Source organism: Lemur catta, chromosome 4 (genome assembly GCF_020740605.2).
Source record: "Lemur catta isolate mLemCat1 chromosome 4, mLemCat1.pri, whole genome shotgun sequence".
Classification (NCBI taxonomy): Eukaryota; Metazoa; Chordata; class Mammalia; order Primates; family Lemuridae; genus Lemur; species Lemur catta.
In genome coordinates this window covers 4,913,744-4,938,101 of record NC_059131.1, presented here as the reverse complement: position 1 = coordinate 4,938,101, position 24,358 = coordinate 4,913,744, and the positions used below count along the sequence as shown (strand labels likewise).

Here is a 24,358-nt window from a genome sequence, read left to right as displayed (position 1 = left end):
GACATTGTAGGTAAATTGAGAGCAAAAGTCAAATTTTATGTAAAAACTTGGAAGCACTTTGTAAGAATTTGCCCCGTAATAATGTACTACTGTGACAGTCTTCAGTTTATTATGCTCCACTGGAGTAGTGTGTCCAGATGAAACACAGGATGTCCAGTGACATTTGAATTTCAGATCAACAACAAAAATCTGCTGGTATAAGTATATCCCATGCAATATTTGAGACATACTTGTACTAAAAACTTATCTGTTTTTGATGTGAAATCCAAATGTAACTGGTGTCTTGCGTTTTACTCGCCGAATCTGGCCCCTGCATACTGGAGGTCTAGGTTTATAGCAGACACCTGAGAGGGAAAGCCCATTCCCACCTGAACTGCTGTTTTGTCTTTTTAAACATGAATAGGAATCACTGAATTACTACTGGCATGTTAGGTAATTTCTTTGCACCTCTCTTTCTTCATCTGCGAAATGGAGAGAATGTTACCTTAGTGGTTCTCAGACGTGGCTGCAAATTCAAATCACCTGTGGATCATCTACAACCCAGCCTGCCCTAAGCACTTGAGTGCAGTGACGTCAGGATCTTGGGGTGGAACCAGGCAGTTTAGTTTAAATCTCCTCCAGGTGATCCCTGGGCTAGTGCGGCTGAGAACTAGTGGTCTCTCAGTGATGCTGTGGGCTTAGGAGATGCGGCATCTGTAGAGCACTTCACAGAGCACTGGCGTGTAAGTAGAACCCAATAAATGGTCTGTGCTGGAAGAGGAAGAAAAGTGGGTGCCCCAGGGGGGTGGCAGGCTAAGCGTGTCCCATGCAGGGAGTCACAGGGGCCCTGCCTGGGTCCATGTGGCTGGAGCACAGTGCTGGGGGTGCCTCAAGAACCAGGGGAAGAGTGGGCAGAGGCCAGAGCACAGAGGTGGGGAGCTCGTACTGCATCTTGTGGGTGACCAGGAGCAGTCCGACAGGGCTCCCACACTGGGAGGCAGGAGTTTGCGAGGGGAAGCCCGGGCGTGGGCATCTCCTTACATTTGTGCAGGAGCCTGTGTCTCACGGGCAATCCGGGTGCTGTGGGATCAATGGGGTGTGAAGTCCACAGAGCAGAGGGACCTCGTCTTGCTCAGTGATGCACCCTTAGTGCTAGAACCACGACCGGTACATAACAGGGACTTAGAGGTGTTGATTGGAAGAACAAGTGAAGGGAAAAACCCCCAAACAAGGGGCAGGCTCAGCAGAGGCAGTGTGGCGCCTCTGACTGTGAAAGCCGAGTGTGACACCCAGCCCTGCACTGACCTGTCAGTGCCACTGGACAAACCACGTCCCCTTCTTGGCTCCCATTTCTGTCTCCTGAGTTGAGGGTGTGGCTCTAAAGTCATTCTAAGTTAAGAGAATTTAATTCTCAGCTCTGAAGGCGACTGAGAATTAAATTCTCCCGATTCTGAACGAGTTAGTGACTTTCCTGCTGACATTGTGGTCCTTGTGGAAACTCCCTTTGAAAGTATCCGTGTTTCCGTTGAGTTCTGGAAACCAGGTCTCCAGACCGCAGAGTGCGGCAGCTCACCCAGGCTGCAGGGGAAACCTGGGCCCGGTGGAAAGTCAGCAAGGCTGTGAGCCAGGTGACGTCTCCTCAGCAGCGGTCAAACCAGATCACCCAAAGTCGTTCTGCAGTTGTAGGTACAAGGGCTGTGCCAGTGGCTGGGACATCTTTCCCCGCAGGGAAGGGGCCCTGGTCGGGCTGGGAGGCCTGGCTGCTAGTCTCAGCTGCTGTGGCCTCAGCGTGGTGGCTCTGGGCAAGCCATTTAATCTGTTTGCATTTGAGTTTCCTTAGTTGTAAAAGGAGGAATTTATATTAAGTGAACTCTACAGACCGTTTCCGGCTTTAAACTCCCATGATTTCGTAGTGTGCTCTTGGTTTCTTTTATCTTTATCTTCGTGAGTCTCTGTTTCTAAAAGATCCAGCCCTCGATGACACCTTTCCCTCCCGGGGCTCTTAGCCCACGGGAGAGTCTAAGAGCTGACTCTGCACCTCCGGGTGCTGCTGAGCCTCTTGCACAGAAAGAAGAGAAAGCTGGGTAGTTTTTTTTTTTTTTTCCTCCTTTTTCTTCTTCGTTAACAGATATTTTTAGCTTTTCTAAAAGCTTCTCACTCTGGGCCTTAAAAAGAAATAAGAACCTGTTCCAAAAATGCAAATTCTCTGGCAAGAAGCAAGAGGGGTGTTTTCAATCTCCCTGAGCAATTGTTTTCTCTCCGCTGACACTGGGGTGTAACGGGGCACAGCTGGGGTACAGGGGAGGCAGGAGGGTGTTGGTGCCACTGGAGTGAGGCCAAGGTCAGCGGGAGCCTGTCCCCGGGGGCTGCCGGGTGGGCAATGTGTGCTGGGAACCAGCTTTTCTGGGTTAGGCATTTGTTCAAATTGGTCCTGAACATGTCAGGACCCTGGATCCTGGGTTGCGACGCATTTCAGAATGTTGGGGTCCGACAGAGCCCTGAGATGAGCCGAGGGCTCCCTCTCCCCAGCCAGCCCTGGCCTCATGCAGGCTTTGTGAATCTGAGGGTGCTGTCGGTGGCCCGGGGCTGGGCAGGTTCAGCCCTGGCCCCAGAGGTGAAATGAAAGTGAGAGCAAACTGCAGCTCCAGTTGGCTTAGTTTCCCAAAAGTGTTACTTTGAGATTATATCCCCCAGCTTGAAAGTGTCCTTATCTGGATGGAGCACACTCTGTTCCACCATCCGTTGGTTCCTGGCAGTCACTTCCTCCTCTCTGCTCCCGGGCACGGCGTGTACGCCAGGGAAGAAGGAATGGTGAGTCCTATCTGTGTCTGCTTCCCAGGGGGACGGGAGATCGGGTGAGAAGTGCTCAATGTGGCAGTCACCTCTCTGGGCACCTTACACATTATGACTCCTTATAGCAATATCGTCGTCATTTCTAATTCACATGTTTGATTTCCTGGGATCAGATCATAGTAGATATTTGAATCTAAGACTTTTCATTTGAGTCTTTCTGAACTAAGTCAAAGTTTGCTTATAATCTGAAATAAGGATTTGGTCCCAAATCTCATTGGAAAACAACATGATTTGGTTCTGTTTAAGTCAAATTCAGGGAACACTGAATGAAGCCTCTTAAAGGGGACCTTTGACATGCTTGGGCTTGCAGTCATTTTGCAGAAAGTGATTCTGTTGCCATATTAATCTGAAAATGAAAGACACCACTCTCCCTCCCTTCACACTCACTCCTGTTTCTCAAATGGTAGTGGTAGAGGTGGGAACTGTCTCTGTGTGTGTGTGTGTGTGTGTCTGTGTGTGTGTGTGGGGGGGGAGGACAAAGCAATGTGGCCGCTTTTATACACCTCAACCTCTTTCCTTGTTGTGAGCGTAGCTCAGCTTCCCCGTAACTGAAAGCAGACAATGATTCTATATAGTTCTTAAATTGAGGCTTTAGGAGACGGATTTATCTATGCACAGTTGTTTCTAAACGTTATGAATAAAGCCAATCGGGTTGTATAATTCTTGCACTCACTGTATAAAAATGCTGAAGTGTCTGAATTGAAAACAGTCTGAGGACTGGGGAGAAGTTGTAGAAGTTCTGATGTTACTTACTAATGACAGCGTCCGCTGTTTCTGGAGTTTTGTTCTGGTGGGGCGGTAAGGACGTTAAAATGGGTACGCTTATTTACAATCTGATCGTGTGATAGATACTACGTTAGTTGTTTTACTTGCATTTTCATAACAATATTCGAAAACAGATATGATTATTCCTACTTTCTAGATGAAGAATCTGAGACTCAGAGAAATTGAGGGGTGTTCTGGGCCTGGTCCTCCGATCTTCCTGAAAGTAGATAAAATTTGAAGGAAGGAGGACTTAGCTCTTATGAGTGACCAAAGAAAGTGGTTTCTTGAGATGGAAACTGCTCCTGGTGAAGACACTGTGAACATTGTTGAAATGACAACAAAGGTTTCATAAATAGCATAAACCTGGTTGGTCAGGCAGCAGCAGGATCTGAGAGGACTGACTCCAATGTTGAACGTTCTGCTGGGGGTAAAATGCTGTCAAACAGCATCACGTGCTAAAGAGGAATCTTTCGTGAAAGGAAGAGGCAATTGATGTGGCAAACTTCACCGTTATCTTATACCAGGAAATTGCCACAGCCTTCGGCAGCCACCACCCTGATCAGTCAGGAGCTGTCAACATTAGGGCAAGACCCTTCACCAGCAAAGGGATTAGGACTCACTGAACGATCACTCAGATGATTGTTAGCATTTTTTTTTAATCAACAAAGTATGTTAAAGTAAGGTATTAATATATGCATTTTTAAAGACATGATGCTATTGCACACTTAATAGACTACAGCATAGTGCAAACCTAACTTTTACATGTACTGGGAAACCAGAATCTTCATGGGACTGGCTGTATTGCTTTATTTGCTTTGTTGCATTGATCTGGAACTGAACCCCCTATCTCTGAGGTATGGTTCAAAGGTAATGCCACGAAGATTTGGTGACAGGCAAGACTGGAGTAAGAGAATTAAAAAAGAGGAGTCAAGAGAGAATCTAAACTCAGCCTGAGCAGCTAGAAGACAAGTTTCTGTTAACTCAAAGGACTTTAAGTGGAGCAAGTTGATGGGTAGAAGGTCAGGCCTTAATTTTGGATAAATTATATTTGAGATTTTTTTTTAGACATCCAAGCAAGGATGTCAAGCAGGCAGGTGGATCTATACATCTAGAGTTTCTTGGAGGGGCTCAGTGGAGACACAGAATTGTAGAATCCTTAGCTGGTGAGACTGACGAGATAGACTGAGGGGAGATGTCTTGTGAGGACTGAGCCTGGGGTGCCCCAGCATGCAGGGTTTGGGGAAAAGGCTTAAGAGCAGCAGAAGACACTAGACAGGAGTGCCCAGAGAGACAGGAAGAAAGCCACGGGTACGGAGCGCCCTGGAAGGCAGGTGAGCAAAGCGTTTCCAGGAATAAGAGACAGCAATGTCAAATGCCGCTTCTGCGACTTTCTTACCTGGCAGTTATTGGTGACCTTGGCAGGAGCAATTGCAGTGATGGGAAGGAGGTGAAAGTCTGGAGGTTTGGGAGAGGATGGGAGTTGGAGGATTGAAGCCCTTTGTATAGACGCTGTCTCGGGGAGACCTGCGGGAGAGGAAACAGAGGAAGGGATGCTGGCGGGAGGCGGAGTGAGGTCAAGAGAGTACTTTTGAGGGACGAGAGAAACAATACCATGTTTAGGGTGGGTGTGAAGATGTAGCACAGATGGAAAATTAACCATGCTGGGGGAGGGGGTTGTTGGAATTGTGTCCTCGAATAGGTGAGTTTCTCTCAGCATTTTGGGTTCTACGTTTTCTTCACTCCGTACGTTCTGCCAGCCAATTCTGTGATCACGTCTGTTGATATAGTCTCGTGCTGCTCCAGAACAAGCTCCATTCTCTCAGCATCTTGCGATCTCCTTAGAGTCAGTCCCACAGAGTTAAGGGACCCAGCCCAGGGGCTCGCAGGAATGCCTCCCTCCCTGAGAAATCTGCTTAAACGTCGACCAAACCACAGGCCTGAGGTCTATGTCCAGAGAGCCATGGGTTCATCAAGAGAAGTTCTCAAAATATTAGACCTTCCACTAGTTTCCTTAGAGAGCCTTGAGCCCCACAACTGAGAAAACTGATGGCTGCAGAAGAGACGTGATGGCTTGAATGTCAACTGTGTCTCCTTGGTGAGGTGCTTGGCTCCCGCAGAGCTCACTTCCCGCCCTCTGTTCTCCACTCTGCCAGGCCAGCTCCCAGGCCCCGCCATTGATGGATTGTGTTTCATTGGTCCTCCTGACACTGTTGACATATTAGCCTGTCTGCTGGAGAAGAAGCTAGAAATGAACCCAGTTCATCTCTGAACAGCAGATAAAAAATCCATACCAAACGTGGATTGAGCCATTTCTCCCTCGATTCTTTTGAGGCGTGATGGAGACAGATGTTGAAATCACCTGGGTGACACATCTTATTTCTGTCAGCAATGTTATCACTAAATTGAGTAACTCTACAGAGGGAACCATAAGAAGGAAGATGGTCATATTTTAACTATTTTTCTTTCTTTTGTAAAATTGATTCTTCCATAATACCACTCAGTAGTGTTCTAAATATTAACGTGTTTAGAACATGAACATTGGCTAGCAGGAAAGAGAGAAGGAATGAAGGCAATTAACAGAATTGGCAATAGTGCCTGTCTAAAGTGCCTGTTAGACATTTGTTGAGTAGTCACTGTGGACCAGAGACTTCCATGAGTTGCCTTGTTGGGTCCTCTCGTGGTCCTAGGTAGTGAGGTGCTGTCCCCAACTCACAGGTAAGGAAGCTGAGCCTCATAAAGGTTGGGAACTTACTCCAGGCCATGAAACTAGTGTCAGACTCAGACTTCAAATCTGCAATCTGTTACCAAATCCTGGGTTGTTCCACTATTGAAGAGCAATGCTCTGATATTCCAGTGTCCCTCACTTTGATCAATTAGGCTCACCTTAGCTCAGCACCAGAGAGGTATCACGTGTTCCATTGTCCATAGCCTCAAGGAAAACAATTGTCATCACGTCCAAGTGGACTAGATACATACCATACGTCCAGTAATCATTCCGCCAGGTTTCCTCCTTTGGTAAGGACACCAGTCATATAGCACTAGGGCCCACCCTGGTGACTGTTACCTTTATTACCTCTGTAAAGATCCTGCTTCTAAATCAAGTCGAACTCTGAGGTTCTGGGGCTTAGGGCTCTAACATCTTTTTGGGGGGGACAAAATTCAAGCCATGACACCTCGGTAGTTTGTTTATAGTTTATTTTAAGCAGTGAAGATGTACACGAACACGTTGTATGCAAATCAGATATTTGTCATCAAAATTCATAAAAGTGCTATCAGGGGCGTCATTAATACACGGGCCTCCGTGAAGTCCCTCCAACTTTTTTTTCCAGTGAAAATTAATCAGTTCTTCATCTACCCTCCTACAGAAAGCTTCTTAAACTTTTCTTTAGCTCATATTATTATAATTCTATCTTGTATAATGGTTGCCGGTGGCAGATTCTCTCCCAAAATTGAAAGCTTATCAGGGAAGAAATATTTTCCTTGACATTTTTGTTCACTTCGTTTCCTCACAGCTCCACCTATTAAACCCCAAACATTTTTTTCCAGAATCTTCTTATACATGATAGATGATCAATAAGCACGTCTTGAATTCACTTAATCTTTCTGGGAAGCATAAGTTCCTCACATACAGATAATGGTACCTTCCTGATCAATTGTCTTTGTGCAAATAACTGAAATTCACTGCGTGCATGTGGTTCGAGTGAGTGTGTGAGCACACAGCCTCTCCCCTTGCCCGGCTCTGCCTTCCCCACGGTTGTTGAAGGGGAACTGCAAGCCTTGCTAGTACGTGTTCAGGCTCACAGAATCTTACTTAATTAAGCAGAACTTGGCTCACATCTGGGGTGGAGACAAGTTTTGCCCACAGAAAATTGCCTTGTTCACTCCAGATGAGTCATGTTCTTCAGCGTTTGGCCTGGCAGTGGGTGTTCAAGGATTGTGTCCCAGCCTCCACCAACCATGAAATGCCCTTTCTGCAAAGGGCAGGATTTGGGGGTGATGCAGAGACACCTGCGTTTCTCTACCGGCTTCGGAGGACGTTAGATTTTCTGAGTGTCACAGAGCTCCTACTTATCTACTGTTCTGGCTGCAAGACAGGGACAGAACACATGGTTAGAAATAGTGCCTTATTGTTGCTATTATTACTTACTTTGGCCTTATTAAATAACTCTAGTTGTTGCTCTAGAATAGGTTATGATTTTCCAGTTTACTATTGGTTAACTATTTCCCTTTATACCGGAGTTTAATCAACACTAGCAGGTGTCTGTTGCTGCATAGATTACCATATGTTAAGCAAAAAAGATCGAGATCGGTTTCTTTCGATCTAGTCTCCACTTTTATATCACAGATCGGCTGGATTCACCACTTAATTCTCTAAGATTTTGTGACTCCAAAGTTGTGTTGGTTTTTTTTTCTTGAGAACCAAGATCAAATCAGACCACGAGCTGTTCTGATAAATGTAATTGGGGCATAGGAATTGCCTGAGCTTTTTAAATTCCATAGTGAGATAGTTTGTCCCGGAGAGCTGGCCATGGGAAGTGCCCCTCTGTTTTGGATGAACCCGGCGTTTCCGTGGTGCCGTGTGCAGGACAGTGCACACATGACAGCAACGTGAGGAAGCACTCGGACTCTTTCAGTACAGTGGGCAGGAAAGGCCTTGCTCTCCGTACCAAAATGTGGCTGACATATTTTTAAAACTATAAATAAACCTTGAAACAACCAAATGAAGATTTAGGCAAGTGCCTGACACACAGTAACCCACATTTATGGTATGTATTTTGTGCCAGAGACTTCACAATCCTCTCATTAAATCCTCATAGTGAGCTTTTTAACTATTTGGTACATGAGGAGATTGAGGCACAGAGAAGTTAAGTAGCTTGCAGAAGGTCACACAGCTGGCCAGTGGCAGGCCCGGGGCCAGAAGGCAGGCATGACCAAATCTAGAACGCCCACCCTTCATGCTGTCCAGTGCTCACAGGCTGCAGCGTATTTTGTCTATTTCAGGAGGTCAGGAGGTTAGGAATTTGCATGCCCATTTGGATTTTCCATGTGGATGTGTCTAGAGCAGACAGGGATCACCATCCCGGGGCATGGCACACTGCTCAACTGTGCCATATACTACCACCCTTTAGAGGAGTTGCTTCACACGGGTGACGTCGTGGAAATATTCCATTTCCCTTCAACGAATGACCTTTCATTAGTTTGAGAGAGCAGCTTACATACCAGTGATTCAGTACTGAAAAGCAGAATTGTTTGTTTTTGAGAAGGCTCACCACCCACCTGCATGTTCCCTTCCGCTAAACCCCCTCCCTCAGACTTTGAGACAGCGGGTTGTAGGGGATTAAACATAAGGTCCTTGTTAATTGCAAATTAATAGTGCCAGGAATATATGCAGATGGCACCTGAAGTCAGTTGCTGACGGCATCGTATTCTGGTTATATTTTTCCTTCCTGCAACACAACTGTGTGTCGAACGAGGGAAGATGGGTCTTCGGTTCTTGTTTAGTTCTGCATTTCTGCAGCATGAAGTCCATGTTCTTGGTTTACCAGTATTCTTGTCTTACAAATTCAGTGGTTTTTGCTTTTATTTGGTTATTAATTTTGACTGGTTTCAGGCTCTAGTAGTCCACAGGACACAGGTGTCACTCTGGACGTGCGTGTTGTAGATGTTAGACAACACTTGCTTAGCTAGGAAATATTTTGCTGCGTGAGTTTGCTCATTCTTGAGCCATCAATCGTGAACCTCCAACGTTGTAACAGGCCCGTGGGGAACGTTTGTGCTTTCATTGGCACTTAGATTACATTCATCAAATGATTTTTTTTTTTCTTTCAAGGCTGACATTTCAGTAAATTTTTAAAAGGTTGCATGCCAACTGCCAGTGTCAATTAATTGAATGCAAAATCCAAAATTTCTAGGAGAGAATAATCACTGGACCAAGCCAGATGACTCAGGCAGAAAGAAATCGTATTCTCGTCTTCCTAAACTGCAATAGATGGAAGGATGCTTTGAAACTCTGACCTAGAACAGATATCTACATTGGCCTCATTAACAGCTACTTGGAAAATAAATCTTGATCCAGGAGTTTGGCAAAACTGTGTGCTTCACATCTTAGGACAAGTGGCAGTGCAGCTGGTGATACCTGAGAAACCTCTGTAAGGGGACCGGACCGCATCCCAGCCTGAGCTTCTGAAACATCGTCCATCCTCCCATCTCTGTGACTGTGCCCTAGAGAAATGCCAGGTCAGCCCTGGGTCTGCGGCTATTCATTCTCAGATCCAGAGGGGACAACTGAAATTTTCTACTGTAGTAACCACTCTTTTTCCAGGGAAGCAGACGTTCCTTCTTGGCTCCCCGGTGCTGGTGTTCGGCGAAGGCGGCCTGGGGATGGGCACCTGTGCAGGGAGCCGTGCGAGCTTGGCCGAGGCTGCCCTGGGAGCCTCGGGACCCAGAAGGCCACGGTGGGGCGGCAGCCTGGGAGGGGAGCAGAGTCCGCCGCGAGGCTGGGGGCGATGCTGCCGAAGTCGGCAGCAGGCGGATCTGGAGTCTGGGGAGGCCGGGCTCCCACTTGGCAGCACGGAGTGGACCAATCCTCACGCACCTCTCACCGAGTTAAAAATGGAACCAGTCACGATCGCCCATGGGCGTTTGTCGTTTGTTGCTCTCCTGTAATTAAAAGTGCTACTCAAACTCTGAACAGTAGCAGGCACATGTTTAAATTCTGGGCTTTCCTCCAGCGAGTGCCCCCCAAAATGCCCTTTCCATGTGTCACCCCTCCAAGTTCTCTTTCCAACGTGTCTCATCTTGCTGTGTGGGTGTATCCTCCCCACCTCCTCCACGCTCTGGAGGGTGTGTCCTCTCACCTCTTCCAGAGCTGACGGTCACAGTGGGAGTCTCAGCCCCGGCTCAGGCCCGCAGGGAGGCACTTGTGGGCAGGGAGCCTACGGCCTACTTGCTCTGCCTCCCAGCCCTGTATCAGCAAGGAGAGCAAGGTCTCCTGCAGGCCACTGTGTGCGAATTAACTGGGGAAATGTGTGTTATTGTATACACACGGAAGTGTAGAAATGCAAGTTTAGATTTCAAACATCAAATGTCAGTAATCGGTAATGAACTCCCAGAAGGGTCTCAGTTGCCTGGACCACATCCTTCCTGAAGACCAACGGGTGAGCCTGTGACCATCAGAGACTAAGCCCAGCTCATGTCCAGATTGTTTGAAATGCTCAAACCTTGGGGGCTTGCAGGCGTGTTCGGTGGGTCATCAGGAACTGAGCAGGAGTCCGTCAGCAGAGTGGCGCCAGCAGCCTGCACAGCTGCAGCTGGCAAGGGCCGGGCACCCCTGTGCTTTGTGGCCCCTGTGGGCACGGCTACAGCTGGGGCAGTGCGAGCTGCACCTCGGTCAGCTCCGTTTCCACCTTGGCTTGTTACCCCCGCTTCTCCCCCCGGGTGCCCAGGAAGTGCTCTGGGCTGACGGACAGAAGACGAGCTGTCATTCTGGGCAGGCGTTTGGTGCACAAAAAGAGCAGGAGTCAGTATCAGTGACACACAGCAAATATTTCGGAAGGATGTAAGAAAAAAAGGGTCTCTGCATGTTCCTCCCATCAACCACGCCCGGCCCCCTGCTGACTGACCTAACCCCTCTTGGCCAAGAGGGTCCCAAAAAGACTGTAAAACTGAGTTCCTGGCAATGAAGGGAAGGGAGGTCAGACACATGCCTGGGACAATAAGATACTAAGTTACTGAAGCCCCTCTTTATAAAATTAATGAAGAGCAGCAAGGTGGGGACTGTGGTAGGAGCCTGAACTCTGCAAAGGCACAGGCATAGTTTCTCTCTCTCTCTCTCTCTCTCTAACCGGCCATTGTTCTCTAGCTGGCTTTCCTATAACTGCTCATTATCAGGAGTCACAGAGCTGATGGTCATAAAGGTTCTTAGCTTGCTTCGTTGCATAACATCACCCTTGTGAAACCTAAGACTGGCTTTTGAGGTATGTTCCAGGCCCCGTCATCCGAGGGACCTGCTGACCCACCCAGACCAAGGAACTGACTCAACTGGTCTTGCAGCCCCCACCCAAGATATTAAACTTTTTCTCTGCTGTAACCCCTGCTGTCTCAGTGTATTGGCTTCCTTTTGAGCAGCAGGCAGTGAACCTGACTGGGCTGTGACATTATTAGCAGGACCTAAGGCCATGCAGAGCAAAGGTTAAATCCCCTGCAGGCCATCAATTTGCTTAACAGGTCACGTGAGTGAGTCCATCCGCTTGTCTCTGATTAACAGACTTCCAACATTGCAAGCCTTTAGACAAAACTTTATTTATTTTTTTAAGCAATTACAAATCAAAGAATCTTTGAATGCACCTATACCTTGTAAGCTCCAGCTTCAAGATGTTCTACCTTTTGGGGCCAAACCCGTGTACACGTTCCACTCATTGATTTATGATTTTACCTGCAATTCCTGTCTCCCTAAAATGTGTAAAACCAAACTGCAGCCCAGCCACTGCAGGATCACCTGCCCAAGACTTCTTGAGTGTGGCTCTCCAGGCCACGGTCACACACATTGGCTCAGAATAAATCTCTTTAAATTACTTTACAGAGTTAGAGTTTTTCCCATTAACATATTGAAGGAGTGAGTTCAGAATCGAGGCTGTGGAGTTTGGGCAGGAATAATCAGGAAAACGTTTTTGGAGAGGTCAGGTCTGCACAGGTGCTGAGGGAAGGAATGGACTTGAGTGAGGTGGGGGCCGGCATCGCTGGGCTGCCCTGCAGAGTGGAGAGCGTGGGCGGGGTGGGAACTAATGGGGGGATGCACACTCACCAAAGCCTTGGATTCGTCCCCAGGCCGCGGGTTGCCATGGAGACCCCTGTGGTCCATGAGGATAAGGGAGACCTCATCACAGAAGACTGTCCTGTTAGTGGTCCACCTAAGGGACTAGACACGAGAGGCCAGGTGGCGTCTGCTGGGGACAGGGTATTTGCTGCCACAGGTGAGGCCCCCAAAACAGGAAGTTTGAAAATAGTTCAGAATTGCCCAAGTGTTACTCTTATTTTTTCTTATAGACTCTATTACCCACCTGGCTTAAAAGCCCAAGGGCTCCACCCTTCCTTTATGCTGCAGTTCTTTAAACAGATTTGATTTGTAACTTTTACCTTTGGGGAGAGACAGATATAGCCAGCAACCTCTAGGGTCTGTTCTCCCTTTCTCTGGGCATTTGTTCTCCCAAATGAATTCTCCTGCCCAGCTTCTCCCGGATTACAGAGGCCTTTGTGGAGCCTGGCAGGTCACTCACCCGCTGTCTTCAGTCTCACCACCAGCAAAGCCAAGCTGCCCATACCTGCCTTGGAGATCGGTGGAGGTCCCTGATGCAAAAGTGCTTTTAGCTTTCTCAGGAAAAACAACTTTGCATGCAACACAAGGATTCTTTCCTTTGAGGATGCTTGCCTGCTTTATTCATTTAAATACTCTTTGAGAGGACTTTGAGCGTGTGCTTTAAGGGGAACTCAAGGTGGCTTGGGACAGACCTTTGGGAGTAGGATCCTTCAGGTCCCTGTCCCTAGCAAAAGGCTAGAAGATTACCATGGCAGGAAGATTACCATGGCCTTGACAAGAGTTTTCTTTCATAGGGTTTGGGCAGAGTATAGCAGGGGAAGAGGAGAAAAATCGATTTGGCTCTGTCAAGCCTTTTACTGCGGGCAGACTGGGATGCTAGTGAGGGTGTCCTATTTCAAATCAACTTTCCCGTTGCTCCAGGGGAGCCCATAGCCAGGATCATGGATTCAAACAATTAGCAAATATATTTCCATACCCAATAGTTATAGTAATAGACGTTTATAAAGTGCTTTCAAATGTATTTTTATTGTTATCACATTTTGATTCTTTCAACAGCCCTTTGATGCTGGTATTATTGGGATCTTTCTTTAACATATTTTTATTTTTATTTTAAATGGGGGTATAGAAAGGAAACATAATATATAATTTGCTCAGGAGGCAGGACTCATCCACCTGTTTCACCACGTGGCCCAGTTCCTCCAAGGGCTCCACAATTTAGTGAGGGGGGGTGACCCACACAGGTGAAAATGTAACTGTTGTGCGAGGCCACAAATGTACGGGAAGGGAAATGGGAGACCCACCCACAGGGGTTATCAGTAACAGTGCCCGTGCTGATGGCTTGGCCACCCACACAGCCTTTGCAGGGTAAAATCATTTATACCTCACAACAACACCATACAGTGGTTGCTTCTACTATCCCTGTTTTCAGATTTGCAATGGAGAATTAGGAAATGAGCGCATCTGGCCTAGGGTCACACAATTAGCAGATGGCAGCCACGTTTGTTTCCCAGGCACTCTGTCCGGGTGGCTTGCCCTGACCACTCTGCGGTCTAACCTTGGTGCTGGGGGAGGTCGGGGTGGGAGAGTGCCCTGTGGGGAGAGGAGGAACCCGGTGGAAGAGAGCCGCTGCTCCGCTTTTCGTCCTCACTGTTCTGGGTGCATCATAGGATTTTGGGGCCAGACGTTCTGGAAGATGAAGAGATGAGAAGCTGCCGGCCAACCTGCTGGGCAGGGCTTGGTCTTTGCCTTCCTTTCACACGGCAGGCATGGCAGAGTCAGGCTCAGCCCGGGGCTTTTCTCAGCACATAGGCTGCGTGTGCACCAGAGCTGGGGGAGCACCTGTACCCTGGGATGTCGCCAGCAGAGTGGGCTGCCCAGAGCTGAGCTGTGGGCACAGACAGTGCCAACCCTCAAACACTCCCCGAATTGCACCCTTCTTCATCCCGGGCTCCGAAATGCCTTTCTAGAGGCGAGTCCTGAACATACAATAACTGCACTCCAGAATGTGTTGGAAATCCCTGCAATCCAGTACAGACTAATCACACCATTAAGGCTGCACTTCGGCTGCTGATGAGGCAGCCCCTTGAGCTGGTTGGGTTGCCTTTTCCCCAGTAGTGTATAAAACCAGATCAAGCCTAAGAGCACTTCCCACCTGGACTACGGTGACTCGGCAAATGCAGTGACAAATCCTTAGTAGGCACTGAAGTTCAGTTGTGTTCTTTGCTGCCTTTCAACGCTCAGATTCGCCTTGAAGGGGGTTTTCTCACTGTGGGGAAGAAAAAGTGCCGTAGGGGGAAAAAATCATGTCATTGGCAAATTCACAGATAAGAGTCCCCCCTGCTGATGCGGTGCCAGGCGCAGGTGAAAATTCAATCTCTTTATCAAAGCAAAGACGTTTTTCCTAAACTGAGAAAATAATGTAAGTTGGCATATAGGAGCAGTTTCTCCTTTTCAATGAATTTTTCAAGTTTGAGATCTAAAACTAAAATTGAAACTGTCACTTATTTGTAAATGGCAACCCTGTTCTCCCTTAGATTATGCCACATTTATCACATTTTATGAGAATTTATAAAGATGGCCAAGGAATAAAAGTTATGCTCGTGGTAGCAGAGTGAATGATGGAGCTATTTCTAAATAGCATTTTCAGCATATTAATTGTTGCTTAGATAACAGTCCTATCTCTTGGGGGCCTCTGTTTGGGTTTGACACCAGAGCTGGCAAATTGCTGCAGTGATTATACAGCTGGAAGCCGTGTCATTCACCAGTTCATCATTGTTCAAATCCAAACCCATATTCTCCAGATCTCCCTAGGGTCGTGAACTAGATAGGAAGCTTTGTCGTTCTGCAAAGTAATCTCTTGTGGTTCTCTCTCCTCTGTGTTACCAGAAACAGCCTGACATTAATTTTCATATTAATAGGTCCTGTGCTGAAGAGCAGGTGGAGGCCCCATCCTCTTCCTTCTACCCTGCCACCCTCCTCTTCCTCTTGCCCAACTGCCCAGGAGCTGGAGTAGAAGTCCTGATAACTTGCCCTTCCCCAAATCTCAAGTCATGTCAACAACCCGGCTTCATTTTTAAGCAAATGACTGAGCTACCTCCTAATTTTTAGATTCTGGGCTACTCAAAAATTGATGCCATCTTGCAAACTTGGGTTCTGCTAGGAGAGTTGCCCTGAAGAGCAGGTACAGGTCTAAACGCTGCCTGTGCTCCGCTGGGCGAGTACACTGTAGTCAGGGAGAGATGAGGAAGCTAAAAAAGATACTACATTCCAGTTTCTTACAGGTGAGCACATTTTAAACCGAGAGCAGCTTCCCATACCACGTAACCAATTCCAATGTTACCCTTATTCTAACACTTAGCTTTTAATGAGTTTGATTAAACAACATTCTGCCTCAACAAATAATGTTGCAAACTTTTGAGGTCAAAATCTGAAATGGCTTATTTTGTTTAGAATTATGAGCAAGGACTGGAAAGGAATTATGAATTTCCAAGTGGCTTATTTTCTATCCGAATCCTTGAGCAGCACCCTCTTCCTTGCCCCCCACAGCGGCTTGCTAGCATTTGCTGTGTCAGTTTTTACCTGATGGCCGCAGGAAGTTTAGAGAAATATGACTGTGGAGGGGTATGGAGTAGGATCCCAAACAGTGTTATCTTTCAGAGGGAGCCTTTTTCCCTAGAATTTTTCAGCAGCCAGAGAAACACAGTGAGTATTTCGGGTACTTTTTGCATATGATCATTTCCCTCCTACAACCCAGTGGGAAAGAGGCAGCTCTGGAAGGTTCCAGGGAAGGTGCTGCTGGCTGAATATGTAGAAAGCCTTGCGGGTGTGTGTTTTGGGGACAGAATCCTAACACCTTTCTGGAGCTGGCGTGTGGTTCTCCGAGCTGTGAACACATGACACTCAGCTGCTTCGTTTGCGCAGGACTCCCCGTTCTAGGATACCACCTACACCCCGGCATATGACTTTACGGTGTGCCTTATTTTCTTCTGATTGAATTAATCATCAATGTGCTCGAGGACGGGGCCTCTCAACGTTGCCATGCGGAGAGCATTTGTTCCTTGTTTAGGCGATCCACCGTTTCCACGGTTTCCCCAGTGGCTTTTATGGTAAAGATTTTTACACCAAGCACTGTTCATTCTGTGAGTTCCTTTTGTAGGAAGTCAATGGTATAGACTCTTTCCAAAAAACGATTTCAGGGGATGATACGATGTTGTGAACTATGAGAATGCCATCCCATGGGGACAAACTATAATGACTTACATCAGTCTAATCTGGATCACTTTCAAACTTACCGAAATGGCAAAACATTCTTTTTAAGTCGCAACAAGCAGCAACCCAAGTTGGTGCCAGCGTGCAGAGGCGCCATTTGATAGTTCTCAGTAAATTAAAGTATTTATAACTTCTCTAAGCTCACTGCCCCGAGTTACAAGAAACGAAATTCTACGTGGGTTTCTCAACAGTGCAGTCTCTGGTTTTCAGTTTAGAGTGGCTGTCGGGCTTTGCGGGGATGAGAACTTTGCTGAAGAGTTTACACTGGTGCACGCTTCTAGTTCTCACTTTGACGCCGGGGCGCTGGAAGCCAGCCAGGCACATTTTTCTGCTGTGTTCTTTGTTACGAGGAAGTTTCCCTTTCAGAGATGTGCTCTGATGGGCACTATTATCTTCATTTACCTGTGGAATGAGAATGTACTCGGAGGCAGGCCCACCCAGATGCATATGGTGTTGGTAAAAATGGGCCAAATTCATTTTAAAATTGAATTGAAGTTTTTCTTTAAGGACTGGCCTGGAATGTGCTTGATAGAGTCACTCATTTTCTAAACGTGTTTGTTCTCACTGGAGTGGACGTAGGAACTGGGGCACCGTGCGGGTTGGAGAACGGTGGACTTTGTGGTGTTCCGCACACTCGGAAGACACAAACAGGAGCCGGCAGGAATGGACACGGGCCTCTCTCCCGCAGCGCGGCTGCCGCTCCAGAATCAGATCCGACAAAGTGACATTGTCTTCTCCTTCCCCCTGTCGTTGAGAAAAGGAAGGGGAGAGGGACAAAAGGTGATTTTATGCAAACAGATCCATGAAATAAAGTACTTACTAGCTGTGTTAGCTTGGGACTTACTTTCTTTAGCCATTAAATGGGGATAACAATTTGGCCTCAGAGGGTTATCATGAGACCGATAGAAATAGTTTAGAACTGTGCCTGGCACATAGAACTACACACATGCTAACTGTCACACACATCCTCATCATCATCACTGGCCATATCTAAACTACTTTGTGGAGGCTGTGGGTGTTTTCACCGGACATCCATGACTCCGGTACATCCGTGTCAGGCTGCTCCCATTGCTCCCACGGCTAACTGGCTCTGTGATTTGGGGAGACTTAAACTCCGTGGACCCCGGTCTCTTCACCCGTACATGGAGATAATAACATAATAGCCCCTGCCTGGTAGGATTGTTAGAGCACTCAGTGATTCAGCTCATACAAAGCGCTGTGTAGACGGGTGTTAGTGATGGTGGTTACTGATGTTATTTCGTTCACGTGGGAGCCGCCGTTCCATTCCTGCTCATTCTGCAGCTCTCACTGTGAGGCATCCAGAGAGATCTTTTGAGTAGCTTCTTGGGACATGTGCGCCTGCTGCCTGCTCCTTCCGTGCTGGTCTCTGACCCACATCTGCACCTCCGCATTTGCCTGAGATTTTGTAAACCGGAGTGAAGCTAAGACAGGATGAAAAATTTTCTCTATCCATTAAGCATTGATTGACTACATAGATGGTTAATTTTCCTATCACGGCCACACTTATCCTTCTGAATTTAAGAGTGACAACTGGCTTCTTTTGATTTGTTATCATGCCCAATTATCCTCCCAAATAATCCAGACTTAACCCAGTGATAAGATTTCTTTTTCCTGTAAGGATGTCTGAAAGTTCAGGGGCAGGAGAAAAACCGAAGAGATAAAATAATGCTTCCAACAGCAGCTTGGGCGAAACTGATACATTTTGATCATCTGCTCAACAGAGTGTTGAGTAAGAGCATTGCCTCTGGTGTCCACTAATTTCCCTGCTTAGAGAGATTGAAAATCAGAATTCTCAGAGTCCTCGTGCACCTCCTTTTAACCCGTCTCTTAAGGAGAACCTAGCATGTGGCACAAAGTAGGTGCTCAGTAGCGTTCGTTGAACGAGCGTCTCGTAATCTAATCAGACTTTTGTCCCCAGGGATTCATTTCAGAAGATACAGCAAGACTTTTAGGATCTATCCCAACTCCTGTCATAATAAGCTCAATGCTTCTTGCTTCGCTCCCTATCCCTTTATCTTAAAAATAGATGCTATTGAAGCTTTGGAGTCCCTGACCAAGGAGGAGAAGGGACGGGTGAGATTCTGTTCCCGGCTCTGCTGATGTTGTGTTGCTGCCTGGCAATTCACTTGACCTTTCTTCCCTCTTTCCCCCTAAGGAATATGCCTGCTGTGCATAGACCCCATGGGGGCGTTGGGAGGGTTTCAGGAGTGAATACAACTATCTAAGGCTGTAATATGATGCTGCCAACTACTTTGAGGCTCTGAGATGAAAGACGCTGTGTGAGAAAGCATTGTTATTACATTTTGTTAAAAAATATGGATCAAAGGCTGGCTATACAGTAACTGCTAAATGTTAATTATTGTTATAATATCATAACAAAGCAGATGCCAGAATGCTAGATCCCACGAGAAAACCTATTATAATAAGCCAGTGTGAAATGTACACAGTACAAAGATATTTGGCAAGGAGGCAGATTTGGTTTTGAAATCTCAATGAACAATTAAGTAGAATAAAAAATAACTTTAATGCTATGAAAAATATAAGTGTCTTGACAACATAAAAATAAGAAGCTGCCTTTTCCCCATAGAAAAAAGGCAGCAATATTACTTTTCTCCCCCACCCCCCCAGCTGAAGATATATTTCCTCGGATATAGGAAAAAAAGCAATATTCCTCCTCACAATGACTTCTAAAATTGCTCTTTTTATGACAGAGGTTAATTTTGGGGGAAAATTCTCTGTTTATAATAAAGCAATGAGAAAATACATATTTTTAAAATTTTAAACGAGTTCAGGTTTTACTGCCTGTTTTTCTGTCCTCCCCCAAATGCCTGTTCTATTTGATGACATTGGAAACGCACTTCCATAAGCATCTGTAAACGCCACGGCTTCTCCAGGCTCAAGCTTTTCACATATTTTCAGATCTAGACATCATGGTCCATCATATAACATCAGCTGGGAAAAGGAGAAAGAGGAAGAGGAGGCACAGAAAGACGGATTTAGAAAGAGAGCCCTATCCTAAAACAAACAAACAACTAAGGTCAAGAGAAAATAATTTCTATGTCCTCATGCATTTTAAGAATGGAGTGTGTGTGAACTCACCTAGCATACTGAACTTTTTTCCCACAATATGAGAAATGAATAACCGAGTCTCAGGGAAAGTATTAATAAAAGCCTATATTTGCATTGGGATATGTTTTACCTTTGGGGAAGAAAGGGAGAAAGGATGAAGGCTGCACTTCTCAGAGCAAATTTGCAGTGGATTATGCACCGTTGGCGGGTAGGATTACGGCAGATTACGATTATAATGATCTTGGCTGTGACTCCGTGTCTGTCTGCGCTGACACGTACCCAGCCACCTGCCTGCTGCGAACTCATTCCACACTAGCTTTAGTTTTCCCTTTTAACTTGTTCCCCCCTCAGGCTAACTTTTAAAAATGCATCTGTTATTAGAAATCAACAGGCTCCGTGTTTGTCTGTCGGAGGTGTTGTGTATTTTCTCGTATGAAGGGGACAAAGTAGAAAATCAAACTAATAAAAAAGAACTTATTTGGGATGTGAGTTGGGATGTGAAAAAACCTAGATTTTGACATTAAACATGATGTCCAGGATGACTTTCAATAGAGCCCCAGGGAAACCACTGCCTCTGTGCCTGTGAAACTTCACAGGGACAAACCTGCCCAAACACCTGTTGCTGGAAGGAGCAGCCGGACCAGGTGAATGTGCACTCGGGCTGCGACTGTGCCCTGCTGGAGCCTGAGGACCGTGGACACCTTGCCTTTCTCAGGACACAGTCGTCGTTTTTCCAGCCCCTGTGATGTCAAGGAGATTTCACGAGTGCTTTGGAGCCGCTTCTTAAAAATACACGGGACTTGAGTGAGAGCCCCAGTGCTGCGGTCAGGATTGTTCGGGGAGTGAGCAGAGGCTGCAGGGTCGATGGGGGAGGGCCTTCCCCTTTAGATCCCAGCCTCTAAGTGAGCCCTGGTTGCTGAGTGGCACAGCGTGAAAGCCATCAAGATGCCTTCTTTGTCTCCACCAGTGACTGCTTGCTGTCTGCCTGCTCTTCAGCTGCTGTGTAAAAATTAGGGACTTTCCTGATGCTGAGTTTAGGCTTTGATTCTCAAGGCATCTCATTCATTTCATAGCCAAGGTTGCTTAGGAAAACACATCTACCCTGAGCCAGGCAGAAGGGAGAAGAGAGAGCTCAGGGCCAGCCCTGCCCTGGGTCTGGGTGGGAGGCACAGCCCGGAAGTCAGAGCTTGGAGCAGATTCCAGAGGGTGAGAACCCTGGAGCCGGAGGTCAAGAAAGCTGTCAGGGAGGAGTGGCCTTGATCTAAGTGTTACAGACGGCAGAGGTGGTTCCTCAGGAGGCTGGGCTGGGGAGAACCACTGTGATTGCAGGGACGGCAGGAGGCCCTGTGCCCCAGAGCCTTGCCCATCCAGCCTGACCTGGCGTAAAGGTCAGGCTCAGATGGTGTTATGGCTGAGCTGTGTCCTTCCAGTTTAGTGTTGGAGCCCTAACCCCCAGGACTTTAGGATGTGACTGTATTTGGAGATAGGATCTTTATAGGGTAATCAAGTTAAAATGCAGTCATTAGAGTGGGCTCTAATCCAATATGACCTATTTCCTTATAGAAAGAGGAAATTTGGACGCAGAGACAGGTGCACAGAGGGAAGGCCACGGCCTACAAACCAAGAAGAGAGGCCTGGGACAGATTCTCCCCCACAGCCCTCAGAGGAACCGACCTGCTGACACCTTGGTCTCAGGCTTCCAGCCTCCAGAACTGTGAGACAACACATTCCTCCGTGTGAGCCCCCAGTTTGGGTGCTTAGTGGGGGCAGCCCTAGGAGGCCAACACCGTGGGGCTGAGCAGTTTGGGCTCCTCATACTCTGCTGTGCATTGTCCCCCGCGTGTCTGGTCACATGCAGGCTTGGGCTGAGCAGGGTGGGGCTGGCCCCAGACTGCATGACTGGCAGTCCCAGCTGACACCTGGGCCACTGCTCTGGAGACCTCAGTTTAGGGAACAAGGCCTTAGACAAGCGGTTCTAAACCAAGCTTCACATTAGAAGCTCCTGGGACCTTCTGTGCCGGGACTCCAGGATGAGATGGAGGATTTTAGGTTGGGGCTGGGCCCTGGTATTCTTTTTCCAGGCCTTGAGGGAGAAGCCAGAGTAACGTGGGGAGAATCTAGTAGCCGTGGGCGCTGATTCTCCCGCGTTGAGCTCGTGCTGGCTTTCCTAGCTCATCGTATCTCCCCGCCAGACGCCGAGCCAAGTGAGGCAGGCCCTGCCTTGGCTGCTGGGATGCTGTCAGCCGAGAAGGGTGGTGGCCGTGCAGGAAGGGGAGGGGGCTGAGCCTGGGGCAGGAGAGGCCTCAGGTGGAGCAGAGGCCAGAGGGATTCGGTGGGCACCAAGTAGTGTGTTTTGGGGGACGTTCAAAAGTGAGTCCTGAGTAATTTTCCTAGGGACAGAGTGTGTCCATGTAAAGGGTGTGCTGGTCTAGAGATGCCACAACTATCGCTGTGTTGGTCTCAGCAAAGCTGCCTTTGACAATGACGCTCAGCATGGCTTGAAAACAGATTTCACTGAATAAATATTTGCGGTGGCCAGGTATGGCGATGACCGCTCACTCGGCAAACATTTGTTGTTCCTCCTCCACGCACCAGGCTCTGCGCCGGGTGCCAAGGACACAGAGATCAATATTGATTTGAGGTTAAGCAAAGCCTAAAATGCTGGAAAGTAAGATGTGTACCTGTGGAGACCAGGACAGAGGGGCTCGTGACGAAAGTCAAACTGTCTCTGTGCGAGCGTGGCTGCTCCCGTCTGGACTGAGGGTGAGGAACGCACTCCCAGCGACGTGCTATGTGGAGTCTAGTGAGTCCTTGTCCCAGCAGTTTATGTCAATGCAGAGCTTTGCTGAGCGTCCAAGGTTCATTTCATGTCAGGATACAAAATTTAATCTTTGGATAAATTTATCTCTGAATGCTTTGTCTACTATTTCAGTAGCAAAGGAAGTCTGAGTACAAAAGTCTAGTTTTTGTCAAAAACAAGGAGTGATAATTATTCTTTTCTTTACAATTCCATTATGCAGAAATCTATCACAGAGTGGTTTTCGGGGTATTTATTTATAAAACAAAAACTGTAAAGTAAGCATTTCTTCTGGTCACAATAAATCCAGAGTGAGTCAAGGTGGGACCAGCCTTAGGGTAGGTTTGGAGGTGTTGACTCTTTTCTTCTGAGCACCAAGGAAGGGGTAAGATCTTTATGTCTGTGGCAAGACCCAGTTAGTGCTTCCTGCAGGATCCAAGACCTCACGGGGATTCGGGGCGGAAGCTCAGCGGGGAAGCAGCTCTTCCATGACACGGGAGGTGCTGCTTAGTCAGAAGTCGGCTCACGACGGGAACATCTGACATCACCTCTCCGCCCGGCTCGCCGGCGCCCAGCACCTGGTCCTGGCCAGAGCGCGGGAGGCTGGCAGCGACGTGCCCTTGAGCACATTGCTCCTGACCTTCAGAAGGCTCACACCGCGGTTCCTCTGTGACGTAGCCTGCTGGAAGCCAAGACCTGAACTTCATGAGGGCAGCTCAGCGCCAAAAGCCAGTCCAAATTCCACACATGGCCACACTCGGGGGCATGCTAATTAGGACAATTGGATTGTATGTGATTAATGGCCTTTGGCAAGATGCCACTAAGAACCGTGGCGTCTGTAGCACAGGCAAGTGAGATTCCAAATTCGCTATTTTTCCCAAAACCACCCCAGAAAAGCTGGTGACGAGCCTATGAGCTCCCAGAGACTCACCGATGGCTTCAAAAAGGAAAAAAAAAAAAAAAAAAAAAAAGAAATCAACTTTTCTGTTCTAAAACAGATATACCGTTGGCTCAAGAGTCTTTTTTGCTTTGGGAAAATGTCATTGATAAATCCTGAAGCTAAATGTAGAAACTCTGGGGAGAGAGAAAATCATGATTGGATCAGATCTTTTTTTATAAAGCTAGAGAAAATGCATGGAAAATTCCTAGTAACTGGAGCTAACTTCTGTGAAGCCAGGAACTTCCTAACCAAACACATCTACGATCCAGTCCTCTGTTGCGTAATTCTTGGTGAACTGATTTGAGTGTAGTCATTCAACGAAACCTAATCTTTACTATGCAAATGAGCGAGGGCACTTACGGGCGACAATACAACATTTATCTGAGGATCAAGTATTAGCTGCATGAATTTTTTTTTGTTGCCAGTCCTAGGAAATCTTTACTATTTCAGCAGATTAATTTATTTGTCTTGTTAGCATCTGTTTACTGAGCTCCTTGGCGCCGACAGGCTGGAGTAGGTGCTGGGGTGTGAGAGCGGAGGGAGCGGACGCCCTGCCTTCATGCTAATGTTCCATGTGGGAAACTTATTTTATTTTTTAATACAATTTTGATTTTATTCAAAAACAAAATATGTGTTGTACTTAGCAAGCACTCATTGACCTTCTGTGCCACATCCCGTGGAGGAGGGAAGGCGGCCAGCGGTGCAGGTGTGTGCGGGAGGCCAAGCGTGGCCGGGGGCAGTGTGTGTGCACGGCCGGTTTCAAGGTGGGTTTTGAGGATTCAAACTGAGGACAAATTTATTTGCTGTTTTGGAAAATTTGGCCGTAAAGGGCATGAGCGAGGACATTGTG

At 47.3% G+C, this 24,358-nt stretch overlaps 1 protein-coding gene across 4 annotated transcripts in view; it reads left to right on the top strand.

Moving 5' to 3' along the window:
• Positions 1-2,676: 2,676 nt before the first annotated feature.
• Positions 2,677-24,358, top strand: part of LOC123636575 (P30 adhesin-like) — a 108,194-nt gene continuing 86,512 nt past the window's right edge. For all 4 annotated transcript variants that reach the window (XR_006734613.1, XM_045548989.1, XM_045548988.1 and 1 more), the window contains exon 1: positions 2,677-2,790. Coding sequence is in view for 1 of the 4 variants with exons in the window: in XM_045548989.1 (XP_045404945.1) it covers positions 2,695-2,790 (96 nt within the window). In the remaining 3 variants the exon portion in view is untranslated. The remainder of the gene's footprint in view (positions 2,791-24,358) is intronic.